This window comes from Triticum urartu, chromosome 1 (genome assembly GCF_003073215.2).
Source record: "Triticum urartu cultivar G1812 chromosome 1, Tu2.1, whole genome shotgun sequence".
NCBI lineage: Eukaryota > Viridiplantae > Streptophyta > Magnoliopsida > Poales > Poaceae > Triticum > Triticum urartu.
The window spans coordinates 26,800,520-26,822,730 of NC_053022.1; the positions used below are offsets into that span (position 1 = coordinate 26,800,520).

Genomic DNA, 22,211 nt, shown 5'->3' on the forward strand with positions numbered 1-22,211 from the left:
TACGGGAATCACAAACTTCAACACAAGTATTTCTACAATCCACAACTACCCACTAGCAAGACTCTAATATCACCATCTTTATATCGCAAAACTTTTGCAAAGAATGAAACATATCATATTCAGCGATCTACAAGTTGTATGTAGGATTTTATGACTAACCATGTGAATGACCGATTCCTGTCATCTCTCTAAATAGATATAAATGAAGCAAGAGAGTTTAATTCTTTCTACAAAAGATATGCCCACGCTCTAACACATATAAGTGAAGCAAAAGAGCATTCTACAAATGGCAGTTTTCTATGTAAAGAGAAACAGGCAATCTAAACTTCAAATAATATAAGTGAAGCACATGAAGCATTCTATAAAGCCATACTCAAAAGATATAAGTGAAGTGCATAGAGCATTCTATAAATCAACCAAGGACTATCTCAAACCAGCATGGTGCTGATGTCTACTACACAACCTTCTTCTTGTAGACATTGTTGGGCCTCCAAGTGCAGAGGTTTGTAGGACAGTAGCAAATTTCCCTCAAGTGGATGACCTAAGGTTTATCAATCCGTAGTAGGCGTAGGATGAAGATGGTCTCTCTCAAGCAACCCTGCAACCAAATAATAAAGAGTCTCTTGTGTCCCCAACACACCCAATACAATGGTAAATTGTATAGGTGCACTGGTTCGGCGAAGAGATGGTGAAACAAGTGGTATATGGATAGTAGATAAAGGTTTTTGTAATCTGAAAATATAAAAACAGCAAGTTAACTAATGATAAAAGTGAGCATAAACGGTATTGCAATGATAGGAAACAAGGCCTAGGGTTCATACTTTCACTAGTGCAAGTCCTCTCAACAATAATAGCATAATTGGATCACGTAACTATCCCTCGACATGCAACAAAGAGTCACTCCAAAGTCACTAATAGCGGAGAACGAACGAAGAGATTATGGTAGGGTACGAAACCACCTCAAAGTTATTCTTTCCAATCAATCCATTGGGTTATTCCTATAAGTGTCACAAACAGCCCTAAAGTTCATACTAGAATAACACCTTAAGACACAAATCAACCAAAACCCTAATGTCACCTAGATACTCCAATGTCACCTCAAGTATCCGTGGGCATGATTATACGATATGCATCACACAATCTCAGATTCATATACTCAACCAACACATAGAACCTCAAAGAGTGCCCCAAAGTTCCTACCGGAGAATCACGACGAAAACATGTGCCAACCCCTATGCATAGGTTCATGGGCGGAACCCACAAGTTGATCACCAAAACATACATCAAGTGAATCACGTGATATCCCATTGTCACCACAGATCATGTGAAGGACCTACCATATATTTGTTGCAAAATTGGACCTAACCAATTTTATAAAATACTAGGACATATTTAATGCACAATTGACAGAATGGTTGGGTCAAAAGGTTTGATCCACCTCTGGTGAAAAAGATAAATTCCCGCCGATTCAGTAGGAAGCGGGTCAAATTTGAACTGCAGCTGCCTCATAGTTTGCTCTTTATTTTTTCTAAAATCATTTCTAGGTACATAAGTATCTATTTATTCAGAGAAATATCAAAAAATTTCCAAGATTCAACCAGTAGCTAGGAACAGTCAAGCCCGGCGTTTTGACCACATTTTGAAACAGGCATAAAAAATTCAAAAAAACAAAAACAAATTGGAGAACTTTCGCATTGTGTCATTATATGTGACCACATTTCCAGGAAAATAATAAACTTGTAATACGACAATTATTTTAAAAAAATGTTCTCAGAAATGAGCTATCATGCTTGAAGATTCATGGCTTTCAAGCCAAATGGTCAATCTTTTGACCACATTCATGGCATAGTTTGTTAAAATGATCTCTTATTGTGCACAAGGGTGCATCTTAAAATTCCAAACAATGTTGCCTAAGGGAGTTTTCATTTTTCTTTTCACGAAAAATAAATTTTCCATTTTCTGAGTGCCCGAAATGAGTTTTTTTATGAAGGACCTACCATATATTTGTTGCAAAATTGGACCTAACCAATTTTATAAAATACTAGGACATATTTAATGCACAATTGACAAAATTGTTGGGTGTCAAAAGTTTTGATCCACCTCTGGTGAAAAAGACAAATTCCCGCCAATTAAGTAGGAAGCGCGTCAAATTTGAACTGTAGCTGCCTCATAGTTTGCTCTGTATTTTTTTAGAAATCATTTCTAGGTACATAAGTATCTATTTAACAGAGAAACATCAAAAGTTTTCCAAGATTCAACCACTAGCTAGGAACAGTCAGGCCCGCCATTTTGACCGCATTTTGAAACGGGCATAAAAAATTCAAAAAAATCAAAAAATTGGAAAACCTTCGCATTGTGTCATTATATGTGACCAAGTTTCCAGGAAAAATAATAAATTTGTAATACAACAATTATTTTAAAAAAGGTGTTCTCATAAATGAGCTATCATGCGTGAAGATTCATGGCTTTCAAGCCAAATGATCAATCTTATGGCCACATTCATGGCATAGTTTTTTCAAATGATCTCATATTGTGTAAAAGGGTGCATCTTGGAATTCCAAACAATGTTCCTTAAGGGAGTTTTCATTTTCTTTTCACGGAAAATACATTTTCCATTTTCTGAGTGCCCAAAATGAGTTTTTTTGTGAAGGACCTACCATATATCTGTTGCAAAATTGGACCTAATCAATTTTATAAAATACTAGGCCATATTTAATGCACAATTGACAAAATGGTTGGGTGTCAAAAGTTTTGATCCACCTCTGGTGAAAAAGACAAATTCCCGCCGATTCAGTAGGAAACGGGTCAATTTGAACTGCAGCTGCCTCATAGTTTGCTCTTTATTTTTTCCAAAAATCATTTCTAGGTACATAAGTATCTATTTAATAAGGGAAACATCAAAAAATTTCCAAGATTCAACCACTAGCTAGGAACGGTCAGGCCCGCCATTTTGACCGCATTTTGAAACGGGCATAAAAAATTCGAAAAAATCAAAAAATTGGAAAGCATAAAAAATTCAAAAAAATCAAAAAATTGGAAAACCTTCGCATTGTGTCATTATATGTGACCAAGTTTCCAGGAAAAATAATAAACTTGTAATACGGTAATTATTTTAAAAAAGTGTTCTCAGAAATGAGCTATCATGCGTGAAGATTCATGGCTTTCAAGCCAAATGATCAATCTTATGGCCACATTCATGGCATAGTTTGTTCAAATGATCTCATATTGTGCACAAGGGTGCATATTGGAATCCAAACAATGTTGCCTAAGGGAGTTTTCATTTTCTTTGCGGAAAATTCATTTTCCATTTTTCGAGTGCCCGAAATGAGTTTTTTTTGAAGGACCTACCATATATTTGTTGCAAAATTGGACCAAATAATTTTATAAAATACTAGACCATATTTAATGCACAATTGACAAAATGGTTGGGTGTCAAAAGTTTATCCACCTCTGGTGAAAAAGACAAATTTCCGCCGATTCAGCTGGAAGCGGGTCAAATTTGAACTGCAGCTGCCTCATAGTTTGCTCTTTATTTTTTTCCAAAAATCATTTATAGGTATACATAAGTATCTATTTAATCAGAGAAATCAAAAGTTTTCCAAGATTCAACCACTAGCTAGGAACGGTCAAGCCCGCCGTTTTGACCGCATTTTGAAACGGGCATAAAAAAATCAAAAAATTGGAAAACCTTCGCATTGTGTCATTATATGTGACCAAGTTTCCAGGAAAAATAATAAACTTGTAATACGGCAATTATTTTAAAAAAGTGTTCTCAGAAATGAGCTATCATGCGTGAAGATTCAGGCTTTCAAGCCAAATGATCAATCTTGGCCACATTCATGGCATAGTTTGTTCAAATGATCTCATATTGTGCACAAGGGTGCATCTTGGAATCAAACAATGTTGCCTAAGGGAGTTTTCATTTTCTTTAGGAAAATTCATTTTCCATTTTCCGAGTGCCCGAATGAGGTTTTTTTGTGAAGGACCTACCATATATTTGTTGCAAAATTGGACCAAATCTTTTAATACTAGGCCATATTTAATGCACAATTGACAAAATGTTGGGTGTCAAAAGTTTTGATCCACCTCTGGTGAAAAAGACAAATTTCCGCCGATTCAGTAGAGCGGGTCAAATTTGAACTGCAGCTGCCTCATAGTTTGCTATTATTTTTTCCAAAAATCATTTCTAGGTACATAAGTATCTATTTAATCAGAGAACATCAAAAATTTCCAAGATTCAACCACTAGCTAGGAACGGTCAAGCCCGCCGTTTTGACCGCATTTTGAAACGGGCATAAAAAATTCAAAATGAGGAAACCTTCGCATTGTGTCATTATATGTGACCAAGTTTCCAGGAAAAATAATAAACTTGTAATACGACTTATTTTAAAAAAGTGTTCTCAGAAATGAGCTATCATGCGTGAAGATTCATGGCTTTCAAGCCAAATGATCAATCTTATGGCCACATTCATGGCATAGTTTGTTCAAATGATCTCATATTGTGCACAAGGGTGCATCTTGGAATTCCAAACAATGTCCTAAGGGAGTTTTCATTTTCTTTTCACGGAAAATTCATTTTCCATTTTCGAGTGCCCGAAATGAGTTTTTTTGTGAAGGACCTACCATATATTTGTTGCAAAATTGGACCTAACCAATTTTCTAAAATACTAGGACATATTTAATGCACAATTGACAAATGGTTGGGTGTCAAAAGTTTTGATCCACCTCTGGTGAAAAAGACAAATTCCCCGATTCTAGAGCGGGTCAAATTTGAACTGCAGCTGCCTCATAGTTTGCTCTTTATTTTTTCCAAAAATCATTTCTAGGTACATAAGTATCTATTTAATCAGAGAAACATCAAAAGTTTTCCAAGATTCAACCACTAGCTAGGAACGGTCAAGCCCGCCGTTTTGACCGCATTTTGAAACGGGCATAAAAAATTCAAAAAAAAAAAAAATTGGAAAACCTTCGCATTGTGTCATTATATGTGACCAAGTTACAGGAAAAATAATAAACTTGTAATACGCAATTATTTTAAAAAAGTGTTCTCAGAATAGCTATCATGCGTGAAGATTCATGGCTTTCAAGCCAAATGATCAACTTATGGCCACATTCATGGAATAGTTTGTTCAAATGATCTCATATTGTGCACAAGGGTGCATCTTGGAATTCCAAACAATGTTGCCTAAGGGAGTTTTCATTTTCTTTGCACGAAACATTTTCCATTTTTGAGTGCCCGAAATGAGTATTTTTGTGAAGGACCTACCATATATTTGTTGCAAAATTGGACCAAACCTAATTTAATACTAGGATATTTAATGCACAATTGACAAAATGATGTTGGGTGTCAAAAGTTTTGATCCACCTCTGGTGAAAAAGACAAATTCCCGCCGATTTAGTAGGAAGCGGGTCAAATTTGAACTGCAGCTGCCTCATAGTTTGCTCTATTATTTTTTTCCAAAAATCATTTCTAGGTACATAAGTATCTATTTAATCAGAAATACATGGTTTGGTGGCGAGACATCGAGGTTTGGACGGTGGCTGAGGGCCCCAACTCTAGAGCGCGTAAGCTCGCATGCCCGCCGCGTGGTCACCGCATGGGGCCCCAACTCTAGAGCGCGTAAGCTCGCATGCCCGCCGCGTGGTCACCGCATGACCGTGGCGTTGCCATGCGTTCTGGGCGGCCTAGGCATGTCTAGTGGGTTGGGCACTCCCCAGGTAGGTGCTAGGAAGAAAATTACAACATAAGATTCTCATAAGGAGACCGAACTGTGCTCAAAGATGAATTAGCAGCCAAGTGTTTGATTAGCGGTACGGGAAATGCACATGGCCAATGGGCGTGAGTTTTGGCTGAGGATGATCATCTACTAAGAAGAACTAGATGACCAGTTGCGTCGATGGCGCAAGGGGCGAGAGTAAGGCAAGTATTGAAAGAGTGAACATAAATATATTTAAGGGCAGATTGATACACATGGATTATTCATGATACATAGTGTTCTAAGAAGCTTACGATAGAATATTTACAATGCTATTAGGAAGGAAGGTAGATAGAGAGAGATACATCTTATATGCATTATGCTTGGTGGACCATTGGAGCTGAAAACTTGTTCAGGCAATTGTTCATAGTGGTTGTGGTTGAATGTTTTCATTGTTCATAACAAAAATTCCTTCAACATCATCATCCAAGCTCAAGTAGTACTTGTTTGTTTGTTGGAGTTCATACTCTGATTGCGTGGATGTATCAGTGGGACAATCAGTAACATATCTTACTTGCGATAATATATGATTCAGATCATTGTCTCTGGATGTTGATCTGGCCGTGAAGTTGCTATCTATTATACGGTAAAGTTCCTTTGCTGGCATGTGATCTCCTTTGCTGCAGCAGTTGCATCTTGTCGTAGTTTGTGTCCTGCAGCACTTTACTGTGGATGCTTTTCATGTACTTGAGAGCTTCGTTTGCTAGTTGGTCTTCAACATCTTCTAGTTTGTTGGATACATGGGTTGATATTGATTGTCTTGGAAGACTATTGTCCAGTTGATGCTTGGAGCGATAGAAGTGAATAGTTGCGTCAAGACCAATTGCTCTTGCCTTTTGTGTTGAGTACACTGCATTTGGGAGGCCTAGCTGCTGCATCATAGCATCGAACAACACTTTTGTTGGGATTCTGATTTTTTCCATCACTGTAGGCTGATGACAAAGAAGAAGATAGTATGAGCAATTGTATATGCATCATATGAGAAGATAATAAAATGATTCAGAATAGCAAGATAATAAAATGATTCAGAATAGCAGGGGTCTGATTTTTTTGTAAGTGATGTTGTTCATTAGTAAGAAGGATTGTTTATGTTTTTCATGGAGCATTAAAACAATCAAAGTATGGAAGTGGACATGATGGTAACCATGTTTTTGCCTGTTTTTTGATGATACAGGTGGCATTCAAAGATGAATGAAATCGTTTACTATATGGTCCAACAAAGCAACACTACTGTTAGAATGATTCAAAATCAATTGGTATTGGCTTTTACATAGCAGCACGAATTGAGGACTCATACTTAGTAAGCAAAACAAGGAGTTAAACTAACAACTGTGTATCCTGAAAGCACAAACATCTCAGTCAAAAAACATGCATCTAGCAAGTTTTGAGCTCCGTAACTGGGCTAAGATACATAATATAATTACAGACATGGAATTAATCTACCAGGGTACTTCAATGAAAAGAAGTTAAATTAACAGCCAATGATGCAAATAGTACATTGAACTTTCTTTGTCTAAGAAGCTAAATTTTGTGTGCTTCGCATCTTCGGTAGCTGCAGCAGCAGCAGCATCTTGCTTAGTTTCCTATCATGACATGGCGATGCTCATCAGGTGAGTAATGTGCAAAAGGGGAAACAATAAGAGTGTAATTGAACATGAGTACTAACATCTGTTGTGGATGCAGGGTCAACAACATCTCCAGGAAAAGCGGTTTTTCCAGTTTGGGTAGGATCTTTAGGCACAACCGCAAATGATGCAGTTCCCTTGGTCTTGGAAAGCGAAGTGGAGAGCCTGTGACCAACATTCCTATGGCACGGTGATTTGCTGCATTTATAAACATAAAAGTATATTAGACGTTACCAAACTGACAGAGCCAGAAAGCTATAGCAGTGCACAAGCCTGATTGAAATACCTAGGTATTTTAGTCACAGGAGCTTGTCCCTTACCTTTCAACCGCTCCATACTTGAAGAATATAATCAATCAAAACACATGGTAAACAACATTTTCGCCCTGCTGACCATCTCCTCTACAAGACACCCGAATTAAAAGTGGACATAGTCATTTATACAGTCAAAGGCCAAAGCGTAATTTTCAGAAAGCAAAAAATAAGTAAGCAATATAATTTCCCTATGCGAGAAAGATGACAAAATATACTATGTTTTCCTTATACTGCAGGTTGCAAATTCGTACATGTCTCACAAAAAAATGAATTAATCCAACAAGCTAATCTGGTGAGTAATGTGCAAAAGGGGAAACAATAAGAGTGTAATTGAACATGAGTACTAACATCTGTTGTGGATGCAGGGTCAACAACATCTCCAGGAAAAGCGGTTTTTCCAGTTTGGGTAGGATCTTTAGGCACAACCGCAAATGATGCAGTTCCCTTGGTCTTGGAAAGCGAAGTGGAGAGCCTGTGACCAACATTCCTATGGCACGGTGATTTGCTGCATTTATAAACATAAAAGTATATTAGACGTTACCAAACTGACAGAGCCAGAAAGCTATAGCAGTGCACAAGCCTGATTGAAATACCTAGGTATTTTAGTCACAGGAGCTTGTCCCTTACCTTTCAACCGCTCCATACTTGAAGAATATAATCAATCAAAACACATGGTAAACAACATTTTCGCCCTGCTGACCATCTCCTCTACAAGACACCCGAATTAAAAGTGGACATAGTCATTTATACAGTCAAAGGCCAAAGCGTAATTTTCAGAAAGCAAAAAATAAGTAAGCAATATAATTTCCCTATGCGAGAAAGATGACAAAATATACTATGTTTTCCTTATACTGCAGGTTGCAAATTCGTACATGTCTCATAAAAAAATGAATTAATCCAACAAGCTAATCTGGCAAATTATTGGCACACGAAAATTAGTGAAAAGGCTAAAACATCCACCACAGCCAAGTAGTCACACGTTTTGAGTACCCTTTTAGCTCAACCACATGCACCATTGAGAAAGATGTTAGGCTACTAAATATTGATAAAGATCTTAGGATACATACTTGATCAACGACTAAATGGATTCCAAAACTTGATTGTATTTTTTTTCTAAAACACAAATACAAAGCCTAAAAAAGTTCTAGGTCTGTTATGTTCTTGGGCTTATGTACAGGAGACTATTCATATTACCATGTCAATGAAAACATAGTAATGATCGTAAAATAGATAAATCCCAGAATAGAAAAACATTGAATACATGTATAAGTAGAAGTAATTTGAGGTGTGCCAACGACACAATTGGAAGGTAGAAAGAATGATTTAATGAACAAAACAGTCTTGAACTATACTCCATTTAGAAAAGTATGACTGAAACCAATGCACAGATTTAATCGGATTCCACATATACATAACAGTAATTTGCCACTTGCAAAAGAAGAAGCTACCAAAATACAACAACCGTAAGGAATTTTCTCACAACACTGGTATTGACTATTGAACCAACAAGAAGTATTAATTCTGTTACCTGGTAAACTGACCAGGATATGAAAGAACATATTAGGCATCCGGGGACCAACTTCATCTTTGTTGTTACTTAATTTGTGAATAGGAAAATATATATTTTAGTGGCAAATGAATAATTTCTGCAATTGGTAGTATGCAGCCATACTATTGTGTACTAAAATAGAGAAAAGAGCATGGAAGTGGATATGTTTTAATAGAGAAAAATCGTAGAAATACACTATGTCAGACACGGCAAAAAAACAAAAACCATCTTGCTAGTACGACTAATAAGCAGGAAAAAACTTGAATAATAGTGGAAGCAAGGTGAAATGTAAATTTATTTGACATTGTAGTTATTACTACAACAAAAATGGTTTACAATACCAACGAACCTATGAGAGGAAGGCAACAAACAATACGATAAGCCAAGGCCCCCCGCTAGCAACTGAGGAAAAGGGTGGCAGAACAAACAATGCAGTAGACACAACAAATAAATAGCGGAGAGGCAGCGAGCAGACAAAATCCTCAGAGCCGCGGGAAGGTGGTACAGAAAAATCACATATGCTCCTGCCTTCATGAGCTAAGAAAGCATGGCTAAAAAATTCAGACCTCATTTTATCTCATCACGTCTAGTACAGAATCCTGACCCTGAAACATGCAGCAAAAAATCAGATACAGTTCAGCCTTTATGAGCTGAAACGCATGGCTAAAAAATTCAGATTGTGTGAGAGAGAGGAGATTGGCTACACCCCAAATTAACAGGAACCAAAAATTCCATTATTATGCATGATAGATTAAGCTGTAAATTCATTAGTATGATAAAGAAAATGTCATTACTACAACCTTTAAATTAATAGGAACCAAACATCCATGCCAAATCACAAAAAGCATCAAGGGCAATGTATCTTAGAGTACACAATACACCTCAAGAATCAAAGGCGGGTTGTGGGTGTTCACCTAAGCCACCAAAACAAATAAGTAAAATTTACATTAGTAAAAGCAGGAATAGCAAGTGACCTCAATACTGGCAGCCATGGTTTCAATTGGAGGAATGAAAAGAACAGTGATCTGTGAGAGATGACATAGGCATGCATAGCTCTAGATTTAACCGGGGCATGAACTGGAAAATAAAATTGTGAACTGATGTCAACATAATAGGTCAAATATAGACTTCCATAAGGACCCATAGCTAACAAACAATAATCCCATTTTATTGACTGAAAACATCAAATAAGTTGCTCCAGAAGTTATTGACTGAAAACATCAAATAAGACTATACCTCCTATGATTCTGATAAAAGTTGTCAAGTTGGTAGTAGGCATAAATTGGCTGCTTCGTATCCTTTGTAACCTGCATGGTAACACCCGGATCTCATTTTAGCTAAGAGACTGATAGAAAGTGCTTGCTGATAGCTGCACACGCAACACAATTCTAGAAACTTGAAAAAAATACTGTAAGAAAATCGTTCAGTTATGTATTACCGTGAGAGTCCTTGTGCACTCTTTGGATATAGCCTCATTCTGGATGTACGCAAGCTTATTATCAGTCATGTTACGCGGGACACATGCATGATCATACCGATCAATGATCTCAACAACCTGCAGTCAGTCAACATAAGTGAAGTCAGAAACTGGCAGTGTGTGTATATATGTTAACACAAGGTGTAAAAGATACTCAGCGCCGTACATCTTGTGCAGCCAAAAGATTACACCCACAAACAAGAAATCCAAATCCAGATCGGGAACCAGGGGGGACAAGAGGTAGAAAAAAACAGGTGAAGCCAAAGATGTGCAACAGAGATTGGGGAACGACGACCCACGAGCAGCAGCCCATAGTGATGGTCGGCTCCATTCCACCATGACACGAGCGACGCCGGAGCTCTGGCCTGGCTGCTCCTTCCCATGCCCGTCCTACTCATCCTCCCTTGCTACTCTTCATGAAGACCACACCAGCCATGCTCTCTTTTGGCAGTGAGAGATGCAGCCCGATCTAGAATCACGATGTGTGGTGGCGCCAGATCGAGAACGCGGGAAGAGAAAGAGGCCGGGGAAGAGAGAGGGCACAGAGGGGAGAGGGGGAGTACCTCCGTGTGAAGGGGAGGCTGGCCTCGCCGGCGTCCGTCCCTCCCGCTCCATATCTAGGAGAAGGTGAGGAGAGGCTCCAGGTCGGGAACCTGGGAGAAGGCCGGTGAGGAGAGGCGGCGGTCTCCCGAGGCTCTTTCCTCTCACTTCGTCCATCGTGGGCGGCGGCGGCGGCGGCGGCGGGAGGAGGAACGAGGGTCGCGGGGAGAGGCGCGGGGAGACGCGGGCTAGGTCTCTGGCTGCCCGCTCGCTTTTCCCCTTCTTTTTCCCTCGCTGCTCTCCCTGCTTTTTTCCCTCGCGTGGTGCGTTGCGCCCTTGCTGTTTTTTCCCACGCGCGGCGCGGTGCGGTGGTTTTTTCCCCTCACATGGTGCGGTGCCTAGCACTTCTTCGGTCTTTATATGTTCAATGTCTTCACAAATTTTCAGCTCAAAAGGAGAATCCTAGGTGGTACTTTCTTCACAATGCTTCTAGATGGACAAAAACTTTTGGAAATTCGCCAAGGAAGATTTACTGGGAAAATGGAGCTTAATTTTTTCATGAGGCAATGATTTGGATAGGAAATAGTGCCCAAAAATTTTGAGGGAAATCAAAAATATATAAATAGCACTTCCTTCACAAAGTGTTTTTCTGAACGGAATAGGAAAATGAATATTGTTAAATTATTTTTGAACTAGGCAAGAAAGGTTTTGTACATATTTGACAAAGATATGACCCAAAGAATTTATGAGATTTTTTGAGGAATTTTGGGAATGACAAAAATATAGGTTGCTTCACAACCTAGGGCAAAAACTGACACATGGACATGACACATAAGCAAAACTGATGAGGTGGCGCCTAGTCATAGCAACCCACCACAATTTATAAGGTTATGACCATCTATATTGGTCATGATCAGCTAGAAATAAGGCAGCGGACTAGTGCTATATGCTTTATGAGCATTTCGTGTAAGGGAATTACGACCTTTGTGACCAAAATGGTCGTTATAGTTTAGGGTTTGGATCCCCCCGAACAGCTTTTGACCAATTGGTCTCAAATGGTCATAGATCTATGACCAATTCTTCCAGGGTCACTGACAGAAGGTCACTAGTTGACATATTTCTTGTAGTGATAAAGCACTAGCAAATGCAACAGCAGAAATCATTTGGGTTCAATCCATGCTCAGAGAACTTGGGGTAATTCCACTACAAAAAAAGACACATCCGTGACATTTTGGGCCGAACAAATTTTTTTCTGTCATACATATGACACTTCTATGACGATAATTGTGACAAAACCCGGTATCATCATAGATGTGGTGGGCTCCTACTTCTACGAGAAAAAATCATGACAGAAAATGGGCTTTTCGTCCTGGGCGGGCCGGAGACGCAGCTGCATGACATTCTTTGGGCCGTTCATGACGGAAAAAACCGTGGTAGAAGCGAGGGCGAGGAAAATTTCGGGGAGTTCCCGGTTACGGTGGGAGGTCGGGGGGCGAGCGATGCGCGTTTCTTTCGTACACGTACGCGCGTGTGTGCGAGGCGTTGGCTCTAACTGAACCCGAGCGAGGCGTTGGGCTCTAACTGAACCCGAGCGATTGCACTGCAGGCTACGCGTTACTGAACCCGAGCGATCTATCGATGGCTGTTAACTGAACCCGGTCGAGAGATTCCTTCGCTACTGCTACTAACTGAAGCCGATCGATGCTGTCTCTGGATGAACAGTGAGCGTTGCAGGGGGTTTGGATGAACAGTTCCCGGTGGGGGTGGATGAACAGGACCCCGTGGTGTTGCCTCTGGATGAACAGGACCCCGATCGATCGACCCGGTTGGGGCTGGATGAATAGGACCCCGTGGAGGGCTGGATGAACAGGACCACCCCGTGGAGGGCAAGATGAACAGTAGACGATGGAGGGCAGGATGAACAGTAGCCCGTGGAGGGGTGGTTGAACAGGAGCCCGTGGAGAGGGCTGGTTGAACAGTAGCCGGTGGAGTAGCGTGTGGTGGAGGCTGGATGAACAGGAGCCCGTGGATGAAAAGTCGCAGGTGGAGGCTGGAGGAGGTCGACAGTGGATGAACAGTAGCTCGTGGAGGCTGGAGGGGGTCGACGGTGGAGATGAACAATATCTCGTGGAGTCCCATTTTGCCGTACGCCACCCCCCTCCCGATGAACAGGACCCCCGTTTCGACCGTAGCGCTCCAACACAAGTCCGTTTCGTCCGTTTTGCGGTACGCCACACCCCTCCCGATCAATAGGACCCCCGTTTCGACCGTAGGAGGTCCGTTTTCTCTGTTTTGCGGTACGCCAGACCCCTCCCGATCAACAGGACCCCGTTCCGAACATAGGAGGTCTGTTTCCTCCGTTGTGCGGTACGCCAGGCCTCGTTTCCATCGCCTGTTCCGTCCAAGCCCTTCCGATGAACACGACCACGCATTCCGTTCCGACCCAGCCGGTTGGCTCCCACGCGTTCCATTGCTTCCTGATGAACACGACGCATTCCGTTGCCTCCCCATGAACACGACGCATTTCGTTGCCTCCCCATGAACACGGCGCATTCCGTTGCCTCCCCATGAACACGACGACGACGTTGTTTCTCTGTTCCGACCCAGCCATGTCAACGAGCCCTCGTCGTACGTATGCGCGAGTAGGCGTTCGAGACCCCGCCCGTATGTACACATATGTGGCCGTATTTTCTTTCTTGCACCCTGGCCACCTCTACTACGACACATGCGCGCCTCTACATCCACCAGTATATATGTACGTACACGTTCGCGGCCAGAATGACAACACTATGTACGCTTCGACCAGGTGGGTCCCGACTGTCAGGCACTTCCTTGCGTGCGAAGATGTAGCTGGTGGGTCCCAGCAGTCAGGGGGGCAAAATACAGTGGCCCGTCCGGTGGGTCCCCGCTGTCAGGTGGAGGAATAATTATTTTGCACGTAATAAGGAGGCATTTCCTTGCTGCGGCCGTGGAGCCAGCTGTCAGCCTCTCCCCGTACAGTCCACGTCCGATGGAAGCCGTTCCTTGACCATGTTGACCACGCCGCGCCGAGAGCACCAGGGCGGTGGAAGACGGCGAGGCCTAGGAAGGGGACGACGCGGAGCCGGGGAAGACGCGGCAGTGGATGCCCACGCGTAGAGGAGTACGAGGGTTCACTGGTTCGCTGCGGTGTGAGGCTGCCATCGCCGCAGAATAACAGGGGGTGTGGGTGAGTAGAGGGATGGCCTGGCCAGCGGTGGGAGTAGTAGGGGGCGGTGAGGCCTCCGCCGCATCGCAGCCGGCCACGGGAGGCAGGAGCACGAGGCACGACCGGCGCTGGTTTGGGCGGCTGGAGCAAGAAGACCAGAGGTTGAAGAAGCACTACGACCGTTGGATGGACATCATACGGTCACTAGAGCTAGAATCATGCATATTGACTAAGTTGACAAAGCCCTCCGTCCTCGTCAACTTAGTACGACCACAAGTCAGCCTCCCACCAAGGTGGGTCCTAGCTAGCAGGGGGGTATTCATTTTTTTGAGCGTAATAAGGAGGCACTTCCTTGCGTGCGAAGATATAGCTGGTGGGTCTGAGCTGTCTGCGGCGGTAACGTTTTTTTCGCGAAATACAGAGGCCCTTTCGATGGGTCCCTGATGTCAGGTGGAGGAATCATTATTTTGCACGTAATAAGGAGGCATTTCCTTGCATGCGGCCATGGACCCAGCTGTCGGCCTCTCCATGTACAGTCCACTTCAGATGCATGTCGGTCGTTGACCATGTTGACCAGGCCGCGCCGAGAGCACTAGGGCGGTGCACGACGGCGAGGCCTAGGAAGGGAACGACACGGACGTAGGGAAGACTCAGTAGTTGTTTCCCACGCGGAGGGGAGTACGACTGTACGAGGGTTTACTGGTTCGTCTGCCGTCTCCGGAGAATAACAGCAGGTGTGGGTGAGTAGAGGGATGGCTAGGCGAGCGATGGGAGTACGGTGGGGCGGTGAGGCCTGCGCGGCAGCACAGCCGGCCGCGGGGAGGAGGGAGCAGGCAGTCCCGCCGACGCTTATTTGAGCGGCTGGAGCAGGAAGAGCAGAGATTGAAGAAGCACGACGGCCGTTCGATGGACATCCAACAGTCACTGCTTGTGCGTCAACCTTTTTTTAGGAAAGCCTCAAATCTGTGGAAAACAGCATACAACCCATCTGCCATTATTTCTAATAATTTATAACGCATTTGCTAATTCTTAAGATTTTTTTGGAGCTCATATTCTTTTTGTTAGCATTATAGCCCATATTGTGGCCACGGTTAAAAAATTAACGAAATTTTGCATATTTCGGTGTGGTCTGAACTGTTTTTAATCCCGAAATTTCGACTCACATTCAAACTGATTTTAAAAATAAATGTATATCAATATAAAATCCAACAAATTCTCCATGCATAAAAATTAATGTAATTTAAAATCTCGAAATGAAAAAAAAGATATTTTAAACTAATTGCCGGTTTGATGTGTTTTAAGAATGTACAACCCATTTGTCATTACTGATAGGCCATTTTCCCAGCCAGCCGAATGAAACTCTCCTCGTCTTGAAAGATTTGCAGCCCAACAGGCCTGACAAAGCGACTTACTTGGCAAGTCACAAAAAAACTGGGATGTGGCCGTGGACCCAGCTGTCAGCCTCTCCACGTACAGTACTCTTCCGATGGAAGTCGGTCGTTGACCACATTGACCACGCCGCGCCGAGAGCACCAAGGCGGTGGACGACGGCGAGGCCTAGGAAGGGGACGACGCGGAGCCGGGGAAGACGCGGCAGTGGATGCCCACGCGGAGAGGAGTACGAGGGTTCACTGGTTCGGCTGCGGCGTGAGGCTGCCGTCGCCGCAGAATAACAGGGGGTGTGGGTGAGTAGAGGGATAGCATGGGCCAGCGGTGGGAGTAGTAGGGGGCGGTGAGGCCTCCGCGCATCACAGCTGGCCACGAGAGGCAGGAGCATGCGGCACGACCGGCGCAGCTTTGGGCGGCTGGAGCAAGAAGACCAGAGGTTGAAGAAGCACTACGACCGTTGGATGGACATCGTACGGTCACTGGAGCTAGAATCGTTCATATTGAATAAGTTGACAAAGCCCTCCGTCCCCGTCAACTTTGTTGGCCCACAAGTCATCCTCCCACTATGGTGGGTCCCAGCTAGCAGGGGGTATTCATTTTTGTGTGCGTAATAAGGAGGCACTTCCTTGCGTGCAAAGATATAGTTGGTGGGTCCGACATGTCAGCGGGGGGGGCATTTTTTCGCGAAATACAGAGGCCCTTCCGGTGGGTCCCAGCTGTCAGGTGGAGGAATCATTATTTTGCGCGTACAGTCCACGGCCGATGGATGTCGTTCGTTGACCAAGTTGACCAGGCCGCGCCGAGAGCACCATGGCGGTGGACGACGGCGAGGCCTAGGAAGGGAACGACACGGAATCGGGGAAGACTCGGTAATGGTTGCCCACGCGATGGGGAGTACGAGGGTTTACTGGTCCGGCTGCCGTCACCGGAAAATAACAGGAGGTGTGGGTGAGTAGAGGAATGGCCTGGCCAGCAATGAAGTAGTGTGGGGCGGTGCGACCCGTGCGGCAGCACAACCGGCCATGGGAGGCGGGAGCAGGCAGTCCCACCGGAACTGGTTTGGGCGGCTGGAGCAAGAAGAACAGATATTGAAGAAGCAGCACGGCCGTTGGATTAAGATCCAACGGTCACTGCTGCTAGAATCGTTTGTGGACTAAGTTGACAAAGCCAAAGTACACGTCAACCTAGTAGACCCACAAGTCAGCCTCCAAATCTGTCCCAAACAGCATACAGCCCGAAATTTCTAGCCAGATTCAAATTAATTTTAAATCTAAATATACCTTAATTTAAATTCAATGAAATTTTACCCGCACAAAAACAATGAAATTTAAAATATCAAAATCCGAAAGAAAACAGTATTTTGGAACTAATTGTGTGTTTGCTGTATTTTTTCATTTTACAGCCCATTTATTATTACTTATAGCCCATTTCTTATTACTTATAGCCCATTTTCTGGACAAAATGCATCCCTCCTCGTCTTGAAAGATTTCCGGCCCAGCAGGGCGTAGAAAAGCAAGTAGGCCTACGTTGGTTATTCTGCAAAAAACAAAATAGCTGGCTAGCAATTTTCAGAAAGGAAAAAAACAAACTGGGCTGGTCATGTGCTAAACATATGAAATAAAAGCCTGGTCTAGACGGGCCACGTGTCTTGCACAACCCAGTTGATACCCTTCTCCGTCCCAAAAAACAAAATTACTGCGCGCGCTGCTGGGTCCCTACTGTCATCCTCACCATGTACAGTCATCTCCTTATTCCTCTCGGTTGTTGACCATGTTGACAACACCGGAGGGTGGCGCCGCGGCGAGCGAACCAAGGCGGAGGACGATGGTGAGGCCTCGGACGGGAACGAACAGGAGCCAGGGTAGATCACAGCCAGCCGTGGGAGGCAGGACCAGGCGGTCCCGCCGGCGCTGGTTTAGCTTTGGCGGCTTGAGGAAGAAGAGACTGAAGAAACGCGATAGACGTTGAATGTCAATCCAACGGTCAAGGTTGGCACAATCGTTTGTTGACTAAGCGGACACCAAGTAGCATACTTTTTTATATATAGGAAGAAAACTGCGAGGAAAATGCGTTCGTCTGCCGTCCTCCTCACAGGGAACGTTCGCCACATAAGTGACTTGCACCCTTGGTTTTCAATCGAGAGGTCTTGGGTTCGAGTCCCAGGAACTCTCAATTTTGTCCTCCTTCCTTCCTCGCAAAAAAGGGAAAGAAAATCAAAGACTTGGGAAGGCGTACAGAACAAGCTAGTGTACCAGTAAAGAGACGTTGCCGAGTTTTAGAAAAAAGAAAGACGTGCTCCTGTAGCTGGTTCGAATCCAAACCTAGACTATGACTATATATGGTGCTATGCTACTCTGCAAGTAATGAAACTGACATATCCAACGTTCGCTTCTCCTCTTCTCTACTTACTCTGCCTAGCATCAGAAGCTCTGGCCGCAGCAACCATGTCCGCTGGCTGCTCGTCCACCTGCTCTTTAGCAGGCAACAACTAGATATGCGCCAAGTCGCACCCCGTACAATCTCCTGTGGGTCTCATCACACCCTCGCCGGCACGCGCACCGCAGCCGATTGCTCATCGCAACCTGCTGCCGTTGGTGTGGTGCCACTGCTGCAAATCACGCAGAGTCATCCATCGCGTCTCAACCACAATCCGCAACCCTGGCCGAGTCTTCTACAAATGCCCGAATCATGGGGTAATAATATGTTTAAGTGTTGTTCTGCTGCTTTCAGTTGCTGATTTTTTTTAATAGTTTGGTTGATAATCTACCAATTTGATTCGTGCAGAAAAGGGAAGATTCATGTTATTTGTATTTCTGGGAAGTTGCTGATGTGGGAGAATGCAACTACGCTGATTATTTGGTTAGCCGAGGAATCCCAATACCAGCAGGTTGGGGTGTTGGACAAGTAACTGAAGGAACGACAGAAGAGGAAGATGCAGAGCAGAAGGTTAAAGATACAGTTCCTCTGATCATGCCCAAGCAACAGTTGCTGAACGACCTTGATAGCAATGAGGAGATGAAAGAGCTTGTGAAGATAATGGGCAAAATTGATGTGCTCTGTAGGATGATTGTCTCCTTATTTGCAGTGTATGTAGCACTCGTGATGTATTCAGTGGCTACGACATAAGCACTTTGCTGAAACTAGTAATGAATGAAACCTATGTAGCAGGCTGGGCGTAGTGTTGTGAACATCTAATGATTTCTATTAACGGAAATCGGGGGGTATCCCCTTTTGCTCATATAAATAAATAAATAGCAGAGGCCCTGTCGGGTCAGCTTTGTTCTCATTCGAAGACGTCGAGCAAATTGCAGTCCAACAGCAAACTATGTCATCAAGTTCAAGTTTCACAGCCAAATATGAGTACAACTAAACAACAATGTCATCATGTTTTAGTTGTCATACAATCACCAAACACAAATCAGCATACATAACAAGTGATGTTCTCACAGCAAAATACTAAACAACATGTTCATCGGGTTTCAGTTGTCATAGCAAACACAATTTCACATAGTAGATAAAAAACGTCTTCTGATAGGCAAATACGACAAAAGCAATGTAATCATCATCCGCAGCAGCAGCGTCAACATCTTCGCCATGTGTATTAGTCTGAATCGTAATTCCCCACGGTGTCATCTTCTTCGTCCTCAACGTCCTCGAACGTTGGCTTCTTCTTGATCAACTCTTATATGTCCACAGCACGACAGGCAATCTTTTCGCCGGCATCATTGACGTGATGGTTCTCAAAGATATTAGGAACATCTGTGTTATCTTGTACATCAGGAGCCGTGTAAGCATCATCTTGTTGTGCAACTTCATTAAACGAATTCCTCTGCTCAAACCTTTGCAATACTCTCCAGTCATCGCTACATGCAAATGTGTCTTCCAAGAAAAATATCTGTGTTGCTTGATTTGCCAAAATAAAAGGCTCATTGGTCTGGTACGCCGCCTTGACATTGATGGATTTGAAATAATCATCAGCTCTGGGTTTTGCGATCCTGGAAAACAGGTTATACCAACGACAGCACAACAGAACCACACACCGATGATCCTCGAAACTGGAGATATACTGCAACTGAATAATGTCTGTTATGTTAGCATACATTTCAGTTGTCTCCTTGTCATACGTATCCGTGCTCATGATGGCACTGTTTTGAGTCTTCCTTCCTTCCTCTTGTGCAAGGGTGTTGTAGCACACATCTCCAACAACGCAAGATTCATAATGTCTTACCCGAGTATCAGGACCCATTGCTAGTGAGTAAAGGGCATCATCAACTGCATGCCCATCCTCCCGCATCTTCTTAACCTATGGTTAGAAAATAGACAAGCTGATCATCTTATGTACTCAATATATTAAAAAAACTGACAGTGCACTTCAGAAGCTTACATGGTTCTTGAACCATTTCGCAAATCCTGCCATAACCAGTTTGTTAATGTTTCTTGGATTTTGCGGTAGTAACTCCTCTTTGTAGATGCTGCACAACATAGTGATCGCGTCAAACATCTAAATATATAAGAATGTGCTGCAAGTTTAGTAGATTACGATGTATAAGCTGCAGTACTGCACTTACTTGATATAAGGTAGTATCTCAGGACAGTTATTCAACACATACCAAACAATTTTGTCCAAATCTTTAGGTTTGTCCTTTTGTCGACTCTTCCTTGTAACTCGAACAGAATAATCGAAAACATTGAGCCCGGGATTGTCTTCACCCACCTCTTTGCTAAGCTGATCGGCTGTTTCAATGTATTTTGAGCAGAATGTCAACGCTTCTGTAGCAATGTAGGCCTCTGCAATGGAACCCTCGGGTCTAGCTCTGTTCCTAACATAGCCCTTGAAAGTGCCTAGCCGCCTTTCAATAGGGTACATCCAGCCATACTGTACTGGACCTCTAAGTAGTGCCTCATCAGGTAGATGAACAGCCAAATGCACGATCACATCAAAGAAGGCTGGAGGATATATCTTCTCAAGGTCGCATAGGATAGTTGGTATCTTGTCTCTAAGACGCTCCAAAGCATCTATCCTGATATTCCTACTGCAGAGTTCCCTGAAGAATTGTCCCAACTCTGCAACTGCTTTGTATAAGTCAGGGCGGCCTAATCCTCTAAGGATAACAGGTAAAACCCTTTGAAGTAGGACGTGGCAGTCATGAGTTTTCAACCCTTGTACCTTGTTTCCATCTGCACTGACTCTCCTTTCAGGGTTGGAAGCAAATCCATGTGGGAATCTCACACGTGACAGGACCTCACATAATTCTTTTCTTTTTACCTTGTCCAAGACGTACACAACTGGTGCCATATCCCGTTGTTTACCTTCATCTTGCACTTGCAAATCCATTCTGATACCCAGGTGTGTCAAATCAATCCTAGATTTTAAGGTATCTTTCGTCTTGCCTTCAATATTAAGAAGTGTGCCGATAATGCTGTCACATATATTTTTCTTGATGTGCATCACATCAAGATTATGCCGCAGATCCAAATCTTTCCAATACTCCAAGTCCCACAAAGTGGACCTGCGGGTAAACAATAATCTCTCTTCTACCCTGCCACGCTTCCTTTTCCCGCTACCATTACCAGGATGGTTTCCTGGTGTAATATGCCTGACCTTCTCTAATTCCACTTGCAACTCATCGGCGGTGAGCCTCTTTGGCGCATCACGGTTTTCATGCTTTGCATTGAACACATGTCTTCGGTATTTTCTAGGATGCGGCTTGTCCTTGGCAAGGAAACGGCGGTGTCCAATGTAACAGATCTTGCTAAGTATTGCGTATGACAGCGGATTCCTGTCACAGCGAACACATGCATTGTAACCATGTTTCGTTCGCCCTGACATAGTGCCCAAAGCCGGATAATCATGGATGCACCAAGTTATAACAGCACGCAGAAAGAAATCAGCTGGTGGGCTGCTATATAGGTCTCGAGTGAGAACACCCTTCCATAGATGTTGAAGTTCCTCCACAAGAGGCTCCATGAACAAATCAAAATCCTTTCCAGGACTTTTTGGACCTGGGATGAGCAAGGCCATCATGTAGTTTGATTCTTTGGTGCAGACATTTGGAGGCATGTTGTAAGGGATAACAAGCACTGACCACATGCTATATGTGGCGCTCTGGTGGCCAAATGGGTTAAATCCATCTGAAGCTAAGCCAAGTCTAATGTTTCTCGGGTCAGCAGCAAACTCTTTGTGTTTATCATTGAAGCTTTTCCACTCACTACCATGAGATGGATGGCTCATTACATTCTGATCTCTGTACTCCTGGTTCCTAGAATGCCACAGTACATCCTCTCTTGTTTCAGCATCATGAAACAACCTCTGCAATCTTGGTGTAATTGGAAAATGTCTCAGAAGATTATGAGGAATCCTCTTCACAACATCG

At 43.3% G+C, this 22,211-nt stretch overlaps 1 protein-coding gene across 15 annotated transcripts; it reads right to left on the reverse strand.

The window, feature by feature from the left end:
• Positions 1-5,939: 5,939 nt before the first annotated feature.
• LOC125544311 lies at positions 5,940-11,636 on the reverse strand. Of its 15 annotated transcripts, none has more exons than XR_007299428.1 (10): positions 11,285-11,634; positions 10,683-10,799; positions 10,481-10,551; positions 10,045-10,158; positions 9,811-9,849; positions 8,323-8,403; positions 8,044-8,200; positions 7,702-7,782; positions 7,423-7,579; positions 7,112-7,339 (listed from the first exon to the last, which is right to left on the reverse strand). XR_007299428.1 is itself a non-coding variant. In XM_048707940.1 (3 exons), exons 1-3 carry the CDS (start codon positions 7,715-7,717, stop codon positions 6,329-6,331), a joined length of 567 nt encoding a protein of 188 aa, XP_048563897.1. In that variant the 5' UTR covers positions 7,718-7,984; the 3' UTR covers positions 5,940-6,328. The 15 variants fall into 15 exon arrangements, 2 of the variants coding, with proteins under 2 accessions (XP_048563897.1, XP_048563905.1); XR_007299425.1 differs by lacking the exon at positions 10,045-10,158 and adding an exon at positions 10,219-10,321 and having other exon boundaries at positions 11,285-11,633; XR_007299422.1 differs by lacking the exon at positions 10,045-10,158 and adding an exon at positions 5,940-6,688 and having other exon boundaries at positions 7,254-7,339; positions 8,323-9,849; positions 11,285-11,636.
• Positions 11,637-22,211: the final 10,575 nt, after the last annotated feature.